The 14,516-nt window shown below is 36.2% G+C and overlaps 1 protein-coding gene across 1 annotated transcript; it reads right to left on the bottom strand.

Moving 5' to 3' along the window:
• Positions 1-7,668: 7,668 nt before the first annotated feature.
• Positions 7,669-8,619, bottom strand: LOC101961233 (olfactory receptor 51H1). The gene has a single exon (XM_005323304.2). The coding sequence runs from the start codon at positions 8,617-8,619 to the stop codon at positions 7,669-7,671; it is 951 nt and encodes a 316-aa protein (XP_005323361.2).
• Positions 8,620-14,516: the final 5,897 nt, after the last annotated feature.

Raw genomic sequence — 14,516 nt, 5'->3', positions numbered from 1 at the left:
TCAATCAGTTTTAGAGAGGAAGAGCCTATTCTGTGAAAGTTCAATTAAGACTATGATAAATTGATTTTTTAAAAAACTTTTCTGTGTGATTTGAATTGGGCAAAGAAAGATTTTTCTACTCATAGAGAATACCTTCTTTTTCCTAGGCTGAATTGTCTTTTATTTATTAGAGAAAGAGTGGCATCCATAAAATTTGCACTTCCCCATAAACTCATATTTAAGACTAGGCACATGCCAGCTTAAGGCAGGAAATATTAATAATTCCACTGGTAAAAGCAATTCCTTTGAACTGAAATAAGGCAAAGGTTTTACAACTTTTAAATTTGAGTTCATTAAATTAACATTCTAGTTTAAGACTTAGAAGTTGCCTCTATGAATTTAGTTGAGGAGGAAACAAACTGTATTCATTAAATAATAAGAAAAAACCTGAAGAGAATATGTTATTAAAATAAAATATGAATCAGAAAAATAATCACATTTTAGAATTAAGAACATGTACATAATGAGCATGAGTCAGTGGTATTGCATAATTTGAGATCAAAAGATTGAGGGTGAGTTTTAGCTATTCCAACTAAGATCTAGATGACATTGGGAATTACCTTAATTTCTCTTAGCCACATTTTTCATTTTGAAAATGGAAATAATATCACTATGCATCCATCATTATTACAAATTAAATTTAAGAATTATAAATAAAACTATCAAATGTTGTGTAGTTGTAAGAAATATTCGAGAACGTTGAATATAAGGGAATAAGAGGGCTTGTATTTATAGGTTGTCTATGAAGAAAAAGACAAGTTGCCAAATCCTTTTAGGTTTATTTTATTTGATAATCATGGCATCTTTAGGAGCTGGGTAAGTGGGGCAACAATGTTAATCCAAGGGATTGAGAGGCTGAGGCAAGAGGATCACAAGTTCAAGGCCAGTCTGGGCAATCTAGAAAGGTCCTGTCTCAAAATAAATAAAAAGAACTTGGGGATGTAGCTCAAGAATGAAACACTCCTGGGTTCTACCCCCAGTACTGAAAACAAACACACACTCACACACAAACACACACACTCACACAACAGTTTATTTTTTTATTTTTTATTTTGGCTAAGTCATTCTACATTTCTTGTAGAATGTTGGACATCATGGGAGACAGATAAGAGGGGTTAGGCAAAAATATGGTGAAGATATTCATGGAAGAGATTTAAAGACTCATTATGGCTTTTATTTATTTATTATGGCAAACAAAGTATAAGAAATGGAAAAAACCAAGGCATGTGTATATTCTGAGCTACTTGTATCTGTTTACATGGTCACATTTTTTTTTAAATTCTTTTTAGTTGAACATGGACACAATACCTTTGTTTTACTTATTTATTTTATGTGGTGCTGAGGATCGAACCCAGTGCCTCACATGTGCAAGGACAGCACAACCCCAACTCCACATGGTCAGATTTTTTATAAAGTATTTGTCATTTGATTGTTAAAGTGAAACATGGTAGACTCTTTGATATTTCGGCAACTATTGCTCTAATCAGTGGCTATTTTAGAGTTGGTAAGATTAATTCACAAGAAATTGTGCATACAAATAAAGAGTATTTCCATTTACAATCTGCTTTCAGGTACATGAGGCCTTACCAGATTAATTTTAGTTGAGTAAAAATAAGCTTTTATTCTTAATTATATAAGCAAAAGAAAGTATACCGTAGACATTCATCAAAATAATATAAGTTTAAAATATCATTTAAATGTTCTGGACTTTTTAGATGACTTGAGGTCTACCATGCCTGGAGGGCCTTAAGGTTATACCAACACCACCACAGTGGCCCTGAGTCTGGAGAAGGGGATACATCTCCACATCTCTTCCTGCTGTTGCTAAGAGCCGTGTGTGATGCATACCTATACAAAAACATCACATGGTACCTCATAATATTGTACAATATTTATGCACCAATTAAAAATAAATAAATACAAATATATATTAAGGAAAAAAGACTAAACCAAAAGATGTACTTTCTCCAAATTGGGGGAACAGATCCTAGAAGCAATAAAAAGTGACGGATATTTTGGGGGCATGAACCCTGTCTCTTTGAGCACATATTGGTCTTAGGTATCTTCATCCATTTGGGAACTTTAAATTTAAGTGAAGGCAAAGAATTCTAAAATCATAGTCTGTGCTTTAGAGACAAACAGAAATGTTCTTCATAGCTATTTGAATTTGGTGCCTTAAGTAAATAAAGGTTGGTCTCAGAAACAAGTGTCATGGCGAAGGAGATTGGGTATTTCTCTCTACCCACTTTCAGCCTCCTTCACGTTCTGCTTTGGAGGTGAAGATGATAGCTGCAGGTGCGTATTAGGAATAGCAACAGTATGATCTATACCATCTGTTAATAGAAATAGCTGAAATTTTGGATATTATCTTATTATCCCCCAAATTAATGCTGTGAGTGAAGGTATTGAAAGCAACAGCTTAAGTGTTACATACCTCTGGATTTAAATCCTATCTGTGTCACTTATTATCTGTAATCTGAAATAAAATACAAAATTGATTTAATGTATTTATTCTAATCTACAAAATAAGTGACACAGATAGGATTTAAATCCAGAGGTATGTAAATCCTATCTGTGTCACTTATTATCTGTAATCTGAAATAAAATACAAAATTGATTTAATGTATCTATTCTAATCTACAAAATCTGCATAAGAATATTATTTATTTTGTAGAGTTAAGGAGATTAGGGAGATAATGTATATAAGATCTAGCTCAGGGCCTGAGAAGAATAAACATTCAATAAATATCAATTGATATAACAAATATTCTCAATTGAAAAATAGAACAATTTTATATACAACTATAATGCACCAATTAAAACATAAATAGAAGGGAGATAAATATTGCAGAAGAAGGGGATCAGGTAGAGGGGGATGATAATGGTAAGAAAAAGTAATGAGGATTGAAATAGAGTAAGCTATGTTACATGCATTTATGAATATGTCAAAATGAACCCCACAATTATATATAATTATAAAGCCCTAATAAAAAGTACACCGAGTCACAGTTTTGTAATTTTATCAGGCTCAAATAGCAAATAAGTGGGCACAACCACAAGTTGAAACCACATCACTCTGCTGCAAAGTCCATCCTGATCCCCAACTTTGTCTCTTGTTTCCTCTCCTGTGTATACTCAGGGCCTTCTTCTGCTTCCAAAAGGGAACAACTGCATAATATCCTCAAAATAAGGCAGTTAATCTAGTCCCTCTCTAGGTAAGATTTCAGCTCCCCAGTACATAGCAATGAGAGGAGCTTAAAAAGGGGGTGATTTAGTGCAGTGTGATTGAAGGTCTCAGCATCAGTGCTGACCTGGGAATAGTCTGTTATCTATCTGTGCTGAGCTCAGAAAGAGTGTTTGGAAAAGTTTATGACTTCTCAATGATACTGGAGCACCTAGTAGTAGTAGCAGTAATAGTAGTAGTAGTAGTAATAATAATAATAATTATATTGATCTAAACAATTTGAAAAATAAAAACAAAATCCAAAAGTATTTTATTATGGATAGTTTTGAGAAATATGGGCTTAAAAGGATGCATTCTATATTCTTTTTGTAGTTAGCTTAATATATTATGTGTGTGTCCATGTATGGACACTTATACATATATTCATGCACTTGAACTAAGATACTACATAATAATGAGGATGAAAACTAGAAGTCAAGGGCTGTGGATAAAAAAAAAGGTACAGTTTAATATTGGAAACAGGCATGTAATCAAGAGGAATGCTTTCTGGGTAACTGAGGATCACCTGGAAAGTGAGAAGTGCTATCTTCTTTCCCAGGTAAGGATGTCCTGAAGTCAGCATGATTTTTGATTTGTAGACTAAATATTTTTAGTGCTGCAAATAGATCCTATAGTCAGAACTTCCAAGCTAAATTTATTGAGCCATGATATAATCCCAGTTTTTCTAGCTTTAGGGATCTAGATTATGACTTAACATTAACACCTGATAATCAAGAATCAAGGAGTAGCCAGATGCTGTGGAAAATGCCTGTTATCCCAGCAGTTCTGGAGGCTGAGACAGGAGGAACATGAGTTCAAAGCCAGCCCTAAACAACTTAGTGAGACCCTGAGTCCAAAAAATACACACATATATACACAGACACATGAACTTGGGGATGTGACTCAGTATAAATAAATAAATAAACAATAAATAAAAGAATCGAGGAGGAGCTCCAACTTTACCTAGAGTCTTTCATGTTGGAATAACTTTCAGTTTACAGCTAGTGGCTAGCAGCTATGAGCAGCTCGGAGTGCTTGAAGAATCTACACTTGTTCAGGCCTGATAGAAACGCCCCAGGATGGGATGCTCTGCTCTAGCAAGCCGAGCCGTTAGTGAAACCACATCCTTAGCACTTGTGGTTAGCGTGGCCAAGCTGCCAGGCCAGGAAACTGATAGCCAGGAGCTTCGACATGGAACTTCTAACTTAGAAACCCCCTCCCCTAGGGACAAAGACCCTTCCTGATGATAGCAGTATTTAGAACATCTCATAGTGTGGTTACATTAGGCATAAAATGATTGGCTTATGGATACTATCTTGCTTGTGTATGACTGATGGGCATGCCCCACTCGAACCCTATAACAATTGTATGCATTCCAAAAATAAACTGAGCTACTAGAGATGACCTGAGGTGGGTCTCCAGCCAGTTCTCTCACCATTTCCTGGAGTCTGTGTGTTGATTCCCCGTCATCTCTACCCTCGAGCCCCCCCCCAACTCCCTCCCCCCCCTTGAGAGCAAATAGTTGACCAGAACCACAGCACTTTCAGACAAGCTTGTTCCCTTTTCACATTTTACTCTTGAGATCAGTGGCTATGGTAAACAGGAAAATTGCCACCTAAAGAGGTCTATCACCTAATTTCTGGAAAGTATGTTACATAGAAATATGGAATTAAGGTTGCTAATAAAAATGACTTTAAGATAAGGACACTATCCTGGATTACTTAGGTGACCCTAGTCATCTAAATGTAATAAATAGGGTCAAAAGCACACATACTAGGGTGATACCATATGATATGAGTGAAAGATTATGGCCTGTGTTATATTGTTTTAATGATTATTTGTTTTTAACACATCAGGACCCCTATGGCTCCATCTCTGCCTGGTGTTACATTCAGTGAACAAGATCTCCAACGGACTTTCTTGAAGAATTAGGCCAAGAAGGTGTTTACTGAAGGTGTCTTCAAAAGAGGATGGTGGGCTTTTGGGTAGTGAAATATGTATTTAGACTTCATAACTCTTTTTTGTGTGTGATGCTGGGGATTGATCCCAGGGCTGTGTGCATGCAAGGCAAGCACTCTACCAACGGAGCTATATCCCCGACTCCAAGACTCCATAACTCTTTGCACATCTTTCTCCATGTCCATTGTTTTTCACACAACAGCTACTAATAATAGCTTACATTTCTCCACAAGATCTTCCTATCAAAGCCAGCTTGGCTGCTCATGTTCTCTTTCCCATTTCCTCTCTCCTGACCTGGCTCTTCCCAGCTATGTGCAGCTGTCCTGAAGTTGAAGCACATGAGAAGGAAACATTTTTCCCAAACTGAAAATTAAATAGTTCTAGAAATTCTGTATGCCAAATAAAATGGAGATTAAATTTATGTGTTTCTGTCAATTTATTTATGTGCAGCATTTTGTTGGGGAGGGGATTCTGTGGCAATTGTGTTGTTTATATGTTTGATTGGTAGTCACACATCAATTAGATTTTCTTTTATTTTCAAATTTATAGTGAGTTAGTTATGTTTAATGGTTCATATCTGATAAGCAATTTGAATTGTGTCCTGAACTGCTTACAGTTGATGAACATTGGGCAATGACAATGACAGGTTTACATGAAATTTACTGTGAAATAAATCGGGTACCAGCCTAGCAGTTCAGATGCTCATGTAAATATTCCACCTCTAGGATGTATAAACCTGTTCTGCCCAAACATTGTAGAACATGCCTGCTACACCTTCTTGTGCATCCATCATTAACACATAATGAATTTGATCATGCATTCAAAATAAACTTTTTCTAAGGCAAGTTGGTTTTAATTTTTTTTAATTAGTGCATTTTAGGCATACATGATATTGCATTTCATTTTCACATAGGCAAATTTTCAAATAAAATTTGCTCCATTTTTTCCCTAGTACTTCCCCTTGTCCTCCCCTCCCTGCTCTGTTCCCCTTCCTCTACCCTACTGATCTTCCTTCTATTAGAGATTTTTTAAGATTGGTATTTTAGAGATATACGTAAATGTGGAATTTACTGTGGTTTATTTATATTTGTACATAGATAATTTGGTCAGCCTCACTCTGCAGTCCCTCCCTTCTCCTGTCCCTGTCCCTGTCAGGAAACCCTGAGACATGGGTCAAGTCTCAATTTACAAACTTCAGAATCAATTACTCTTAATCTGAACTTAGCCATTCCACAAAGAAACTGCAAGACCCTGAACGAGTTACTTAACCTATCTGAGTCTCTTTCCCTCTCTGTGTAAAATGTCCATAATATCTGTTTTCAAAGGTTGTTGGGAGAATCTACTGAAATAATATATAAAAGAATTATTAGTGTTAACAATATTATACTCTAATGTAATATCACTTGCCTTTTAATTGTCTGTATGCATATTTTCTAGATAAATATTCTAGAAATTGAGTGTAAAATGGATGCATTTTTCTCATAAACCTGGAGGTTACCATAATGATTGCATTTTGTTAGTGTTAAATACATACTTGTTGAATGAATAAATAATCCCCATGCAAGCTGGTTGAATAATTTTTAACACAATTCTTAAAACAGGCATTAGCGTCAATGTAAAAACACATTGCATTTGATATATTCATACGCACACACCCGTGTATTGCATCTTTAAATCTCCTTCTTGTGCTGAGAATTTTTAACATTCCTTACATAAATCCGAAAAGTAGTTTTATTCTGTAAAATTTTTACTGGTTCATCTACTATACAGCAGAATTGGAGCCATTCATGTTGGGTCAAGAGAGTAAAGGAAGAACTTGTATTAGTATCCTAAGTATTTGACAAAAACTAGACCTATGTTAACTCTATAGAGAGGTGATATTACTTAAAAGAAAAGGTATGTATTAAGTAACCACAGATGAATCTGATTTAATCTTATCATAGATACCCTTCACCCCTTAAGTATCTAGAAACATAGATGAATGTTGCTTGATCCTATAACAGTTCTCTTTTCTCTATCTAAAAATGAAATATTCCATATAGCCAGTCTTTCAGTAGAACTATAGGGCTTATTGAATTTTTCTTGATGTAATTATTATTTATTAATAACTAAAAGAAAATATTACTTAACATTACAATAATAAACATAAGTGTTATCTGTGTAAACATATAATTTTATATCAGAGATGTTCATCTCCATTCCAAAGAATAAAAATTACTATGTTCCTTAATTAAACTGGATTTTGTGACACCACGTATCAAAATGCATGCATTCCAAAACAGAATATATGCAGAACAAGAATGACTAGTTTTGTATCTTCTCCCATGAGCCTCAACAACCCCACATTTTACGAGATGTGCAAAATTTGATTGCAGTGTAAGTGCTGAAAATGGAACTATTGACTTTTTCAGGGTCAACTTCTTTATCTTACATGTGATTCTGTTCCACTAAGCCCTGTTTATTCTCCCCTGGAACACGTGGATGATCCGTCTCCGTATCTGCTTGGTCCTCACACTGTAGACAATGGGGTTCAGCACAGGGGGAAGTAGCAGGTAGACATTGGCCATGAGTGTGTGCACTACTGGTGATAAGTGTTTCCCAAACCTGTGGATCATGGTGACACCAATGAGAGGAACATAGAAGAGGAGTACAGCACAGATGTGAGAAAGACAAGTGTTGAGGGCTTTGAGCCTTTCTGCTCTGGAGGCAATGCTCAGCACCATCTTCAGGATGAGTACATAAGAAAAGAGGATGATAAGGGCATCGAGCCCCAGCGTGAGAATGACGATGATTAGGCCATAGAGGCTGTTGACGCGGGTGCTGGCACAGGCTAGCCGCATGGCATCTTGGTGAAGACAATATGAATGAGATAAGACATTGGAATGGCAGAAGGGCAGTCGCTTTATAAGGAATGGCACAGGGAAGACCACACAGAATGCCCGGGTGAGGACAGCTATTCCAATCTTTCCAATAACACCATGGGTGAGGATGGAGGCGTAGCGTAGTGGGTCTCGGATAGCCACAAATCTGTCAAAGGCCATGGACACTAGAACTCCGGATTCTACTACTCCAAAACCATGGATAAAGAACATCTGTGTGATGCATGCATCAAAGGAAATCTCAGGGGCATTGAACCAGAAGATGCTGAGCATAGTTGGCAAGGTGGACATGGAGAGACTAACATCAGTCAGAGCCAAGAGAGAGAGAAAGTAGTACATGGGCTCATGGAGACTCTGGTCCACCTTGATGACTGCCAGAATGGTACCATTCCCCAAGACGGTTAGTGTGTAGAGAAACCCCAGTGGAAAGGCCATCCATGGGTTCTTGTCTGGCATCCCTGGGATACCTGTCAGAAGGAAACTATGGTGATTGGCCTGTGATGTGCTCAAGTTCATCATGGTCTTCTCGTCACTGGATGAAGTTGGACTCTCCCACTTAGCTCACAGCTCCTAAATTGAAATGATTTATTTAGGAGATAAGAAAATGACTTTATGAGTACACAGATTAAAAAAAAAGCAGAGGGAAGAATTGGGTTAGAAATTAGTGTCAAGATATTTTCTGGTTTGTATTTTTTTTATTCCTAGAGAGTTGTATGTAATTGCCTCCTTTTTCTTGAATTTAACTTGTTCTTCTGAAAAATGGAGATGAGATTGAATACCCAGGGTTCATACAGGAGATAATTTGGATTGCTTCTCCTTTGGCAATCCTCAAGGTTTGTCAGAAAAGAATTAGCCATATCCAAGGACTTAATAACAGAGCATTTGGTTAAATAATAGTAACTTTAAAATCCCACTTAACTCAATGCCATCACCACATTACACCAATACAGAATTCCACTGCCAACACAAATCCACATCATATAAGTCCGTGTGAGTATATTTAAAAAAATAACACACACACACACACACACACACACACACACTACCTAGGCATTTACTGTATTGTATTTGTAATGAATTACATGTGCAGATAGCCACATTTAATTCATGTATTTCAAAAACATTATTTTTCCTAACTTCATTTTAAGAGAGCAAAAAACAGAATAAAATTTATTAACCCATACACAAACCTCATATATGATACACAAGAATGTATCACACACACACACGCACACACACACACACACACACACACACACACATACATTTTATTTTGAGAGTCTTCTAACACACCAAGAGTTTGGAAGTTATTCCTGGAAACTCTTCCATTATCCTACCAATATTTAAACAATTTTCAAACTTGTCTCTAAAGCATATAAACTGTATTTATTCTTCCTATTTTTATAAATAATAAATGTTATAGCCTATTCCCATAACAGATCTTTCTGTATCCACTAGTGCCATTTCCCAATAGATTCTTCATTCTGTAGTCAGAATATGTTTTTTTTTATATTAGGAATCTGATTTATTCATCATAACAAAGGTTCCTTTAGGGGCTTCCAATGTACTTAGAGTCTTAAGTCTCTAAGACATTAGTCTTCAGGGTAAGCATAATTCAGCCCCAATTTGTTTCTCTAGCAACACTTTATACTATTCACTCTCCTTTTGGTCTCTCCTTTTTTTTTTTTTTTTGTGGAGGGTTACTGAGGATTGAACTCAGCACTCAACCACTGAGCTACATCTCCAGCCCACTTTTGTATTTTAATTAGAGACAGGGTCTCACTGAGTTGTGTAGCACCTTGCTTTTGCTGAGATTGGCTTTGAACTTTCGATCCTCCTGCCTCAGCCTTCCAGTCCTTGGGATTACAGGTGTTCGACACTGCACCTGGTGCTTTGCTCTCTTCAATGCAGCCACATTTACAGTGTTTAAGTTCCTAGATCTCACTAAGATACTCCCTGATACTGTTTTCTTTCTTTTTTACTGCTGGGGATTAAACCCAAAGGCATTTTACTATTGAGCTACATTCCCAGTTCATTTTTTTTCTTTTTAGTTGTTGACGAACCTTTATTTTATTTACATGTGGTGCTGAGAATGGAATCCAGTGCCTCACATGCTAGGCAATTACTCTACCAATGAGCTATAGCCTCTGTCCTTCCCGCTCTGCTCCAGTACTTTTTAATTTACTTATTTATTATTTTTTGAGATGGGATGTGGCTAAGTTGCTGAGACTGATTCTAGATCCCCCTATTTCAGCCTCCCGAGTAGCTGGGATTATGGGTGTGTGCCACTATGCCCAGTTTGATACAAGTTTTCTACAAATGTTTCCCCCAGTTCCTTTTGCTTTATCCCACTCTTTCTAATTCTTCCCTTTTCCTAGCCTACCTGTCCTTAAGTAAGTTATTTCTAACTATGCTGCTTTCACATTCTGGACTTTTTCTTCTTATAAGTGAATATAGTTAATTACACATTATATAAGTATTTATTAAATCTTTCTCTCTTTATCTCTCTTCTTCTTCTCTCTCTCTTGCTAAAAGTTAAATTCCTATGAAGAATTTTTTTTTCTTATTCATCACCTCTTTGAGCACATGCAAAGCTTACATGAGCATTTGTTTATGTGTTGAATAAGAGAACAAAATAATGAATGAATATGGATAACTGAATGTCATTCTTTTTTCCAGGAGTCTTGAAAAAGCTGCAGTCATCTCCTTGATCTTTTCATAATGATTGAAAATCATTAATTAGGGGAAAAATCCTTTTCCTCTAAAAGGCCACAGACAATAACTTAAGTGGGAAATTTTTGAGAGGTACTATAGTATCTTTTATCTCACATTTGTACTTATGAGAAAAGAGAAAAAAAAAATTCTTAAGAGCTGGTCTAGGGATCTCAGTCTAGAAGGGGATCAGACCCATTCAACCAGATGGCTTGCCCACTCCTTCTGCGTATAGTTTCTCTGTTGTAGGATAAGGATTTTCTGTTTGGGAAACATGATTACAAAGAAACTATTTTCTATTTGATATGTTAGCAATCTTGAAAAGTAGTGGAGTTCACTTACAAAAGTTGTGTTGTTTCTTGTAAAGAGAATTCAGGCTTCTCTCCAAAAAAATAACCAGAGCCAAATCTAAGCAAGCACTTTGTGCTTCTGGCTTTGTGCTTCTAGTCTTCTGGCTGTGCTTTGAGGAAGGAGCTTTGTTATACTTTACATGGTAGGTGGAGCCATGCTTCTTCAGGTCTGTTGATCTCTCATTCAAAGCAACTCTGATGGGTTTCAGTCGGGAATGATCAGCTTGCTCATCCGCACTGGTTATTTTTCTTGGGAAGCTCTTGAAAAGTCTTCCATGAACTCTAAGTCTGCAGGGCCAGTTGAAGCACTGTCCTTCAATGCAAATAGTTAATTCTTGTTTTCCCCTCCCTTTTTACCATTTGCTGGTTTGCTTTTCTTTACCTTAATATGTTCTCCATATCTTCCCCATTTTTCCCCTCATTCCTATTCCCATTCTCCAACTTTTTCATTTATTTTCTTAACTATTCAGCCCTCTATTTTCTCTATCATCTAATGAAATTCCTGTTTAATCTTTATCCATCTAATTTTTTATTTCATATTTTTCTATACACTATGTCCTCTCCTACACAATGTCTTCTTTGGTTCCTAATGATGACACTCATATTTTACCTTGTCTTTATTTCCACCAATCAGTAACACTCTAGAATATTCTCATCTGTCTTGATCATCTCTCTTTCTAGACTTTCTTTGAGAATTTAATAAAGTAATAAACATAAATAATCCTACCCAGAATTTTCTATGTATAGACGGTATGAAAAAGGTCTGTGCTCCAAGTCAATATTACTTTGGCTTTGTCCTTTACTGAGACTAACATGCAGGCAGGGCACTTATGAAGATTACTCAAACCTCTGGTGGTATATGTAACCATCATGATTCTATAGGGATTTTACAGCTACTTTGGAAAGAATACCTTGAGGGGCATAATGTAGTCACTCTGGGTCATCCCATCCTGATATACCTGATAGCAATCCTTCCTTCATCAGCCAGACAGACCTTTCTGCAGTTGACACCTCTCAAATTTTCTTCATTTTGATGACACTAGTATTATCTATCTATCTATCTATCTATCTATCTATCTATCTATCTATCTATCTATCTCGCTCTTCCAGCCCAATTTTGGTACAGGTCTTTTAACTCTAAAGCTAGTCTCAATCTCAATGATGACATTGTGTTGAAATTTTCCCGTTAAAATCAGGCTGGAGAACAGGCTTGCTTTGGGTTGGAGAGGATGATTGTCTAGACACTGTCAATCAGAAAAACACGAAATCCTTTGAAATTATTGAATTTTCCAGGTTATTATTCTAATCTACAACATATAGATGGTTTCACTTGTTTTAATGCATTTGTGATGCAATGATACTTTTTGTCAATAGGACGGTTCTTAAAATTACAGGAACACCTGGTTCCTCTTCCTTGTGCCTTTATGAAGTCAGTCCTAAAGTATCCACAAAGAGTTGTGTCCCTTTTGATTTCCTTTATTTTCCTTCTTAGATATCTTCATCTTCTCATAGTAGATATCAAAAAGACAGATATAAATAATCACACTTTTTAAATCCATGACTTAGAGTGTATGGTAGAATTTTATATATTTTTCTTTTTTGACTATTGTTTTTATCATTTAATTTAAATGTTACATTAAAACAAAGCATTGTGTATCATGGGTTAATATGATGTTTTGACAGAGGTATGCATTGTGTAATATTTAAATCAGGTTAAATATACCTATTTCCTCAAATATTTCTCAATTATTTGTGGTGAAAACTTTCAGAATTATTTTTTAATAGTTTTTTGAAATGTACACTAAATTACTGCCATTTATAGTCACCAGAATCTCTTGCTCCTATCATCCTGTACTAAGTACTCATTGATTAACTTTTCCCCATCTTCCCCTCCATCCTACTGTGCTAGCCAGCATTCTATTCTTAACTTCCATGAGATCAACTTTTTTTAGGCTCCACAGATGAGTGTGGTCATCCGTGGTTTATTTCACTTAACATAATGTTATCAGTTTTGTGGGCATGATGGTGGAATGAGGTGTTCTGGTGTCCATGCCTTTGGTTGTCATGTGGTCATCTGCTTTCTTTTGAACTAAGCTACCATTTTCGCTCTTGCCATGATTGGCAAGATTGAAGCAGCAATCTTGCTGCAGAATTTGGGAGCTATGGTCTTTGTGCATCGTCTCATGAAAAGTCTTCCATTTTTCCTTCTAATGTCTCTCCTACCCACACTGCCTCCATTAGGATGCCAGGAGTCATACCTACACTGACACCCAAGTCAATGGCCTCTGTTGTCTGTTGCCTGGGATCTTCATCATTGTCCTAGATACCTTGACTCTTTTGAGCCCCTACATTTTATCTGGGCAATATGGGGCATTGTTTCCCAGGAAGAGGCTCAAGACTGTCAACATCTCTCTCTCATATTTGTGCAGCACTAGTCTTCCAGTGCCTATCATTTGTATGATCCTGATTAATTACTCTGGGAAGCAATGCTAAGTGAAGCAAGCCAATCCCCCCTCCCCACCCCCAAAAAAGCCAAATATCTTCTTTGATATGAGGACACAGATGCATAATGGTGATTGGGGTTGGGGAGAGCATGGGAAGAATGGAGGAACTTTACATAGGGCAATGGGGAGGCAGCGGGAAGGAGGGGGTAAGGGGGCAGGAATGATGGTGGACTGAGTTAGATATCATTACCTTAAGTACATGTATAAGACAAGAATGGTGTGAAAATATTCTGTGTATAATCAGTATCTTGAAAAATTGTGCTCTATGTGTACAATATGAAATGAATTGCATTCTGACATCATGTATAGCAAATCAGAATAAAAAATGATACTTTTTAAAAACAAAATGTTATATAACAATTTTAAAGTTATTAATAAACAATAAAATTAACAGATTTTTGTTATATGCCTTTGTAAGTTTTGACAAAGGCATAGAGTCATGTAACCACCACTGAAAACAAAATAGCTAAAGAATTTTATCACATCTCCAAATTTCCTCACATTTCCCTTTTGTGGGTGACTCTTCTATGCGTACACAACCCCTTGGCAAACATTGATTCATTCTCTATTCCTGTAATTCTTCTTATTTTCAGAGTGTCATACAAATGGAACTCTCTAGTATGCAATCTTCTGTGTCTGGTTTCTTAGCATGATGTACTTAAATTGAATCCATGTTGTTGCATATACTGAAAGATTATTTATATTTATTGCTAAATATTTTTTCTGTTTTATATCATTGTTAATAACTTTTTCAAGACAAAATTCCAGACCATTCTGGCTCTATTATAATCATTCTAGTGTTCAGTGCTGAACACAGGGTGTTTATTTTCTTGTGCCTGTATTTATTTAT

This window comes from Ictidomys tridecemlineatus, chromosome 4 (assembly GCF_052094955.1).
Source record: "Ictidomys tridecemlineatus isolate mIctTri1 chromosome 4, mIctTri1.hap1, whole genome shotgun sequence".
Lineage (NCBI taxonomy): Eukaryota > Metazoa > Chordata > Mammalia > Rodentia > Sciuridae > Ictidomys > Ictidomys tridecemlineatus.
The sequence above is the reverse complement of the archived record's forward strand: the minus strand, read 5'-3'. Positions and strand labels throughout refer to the sequence as shown.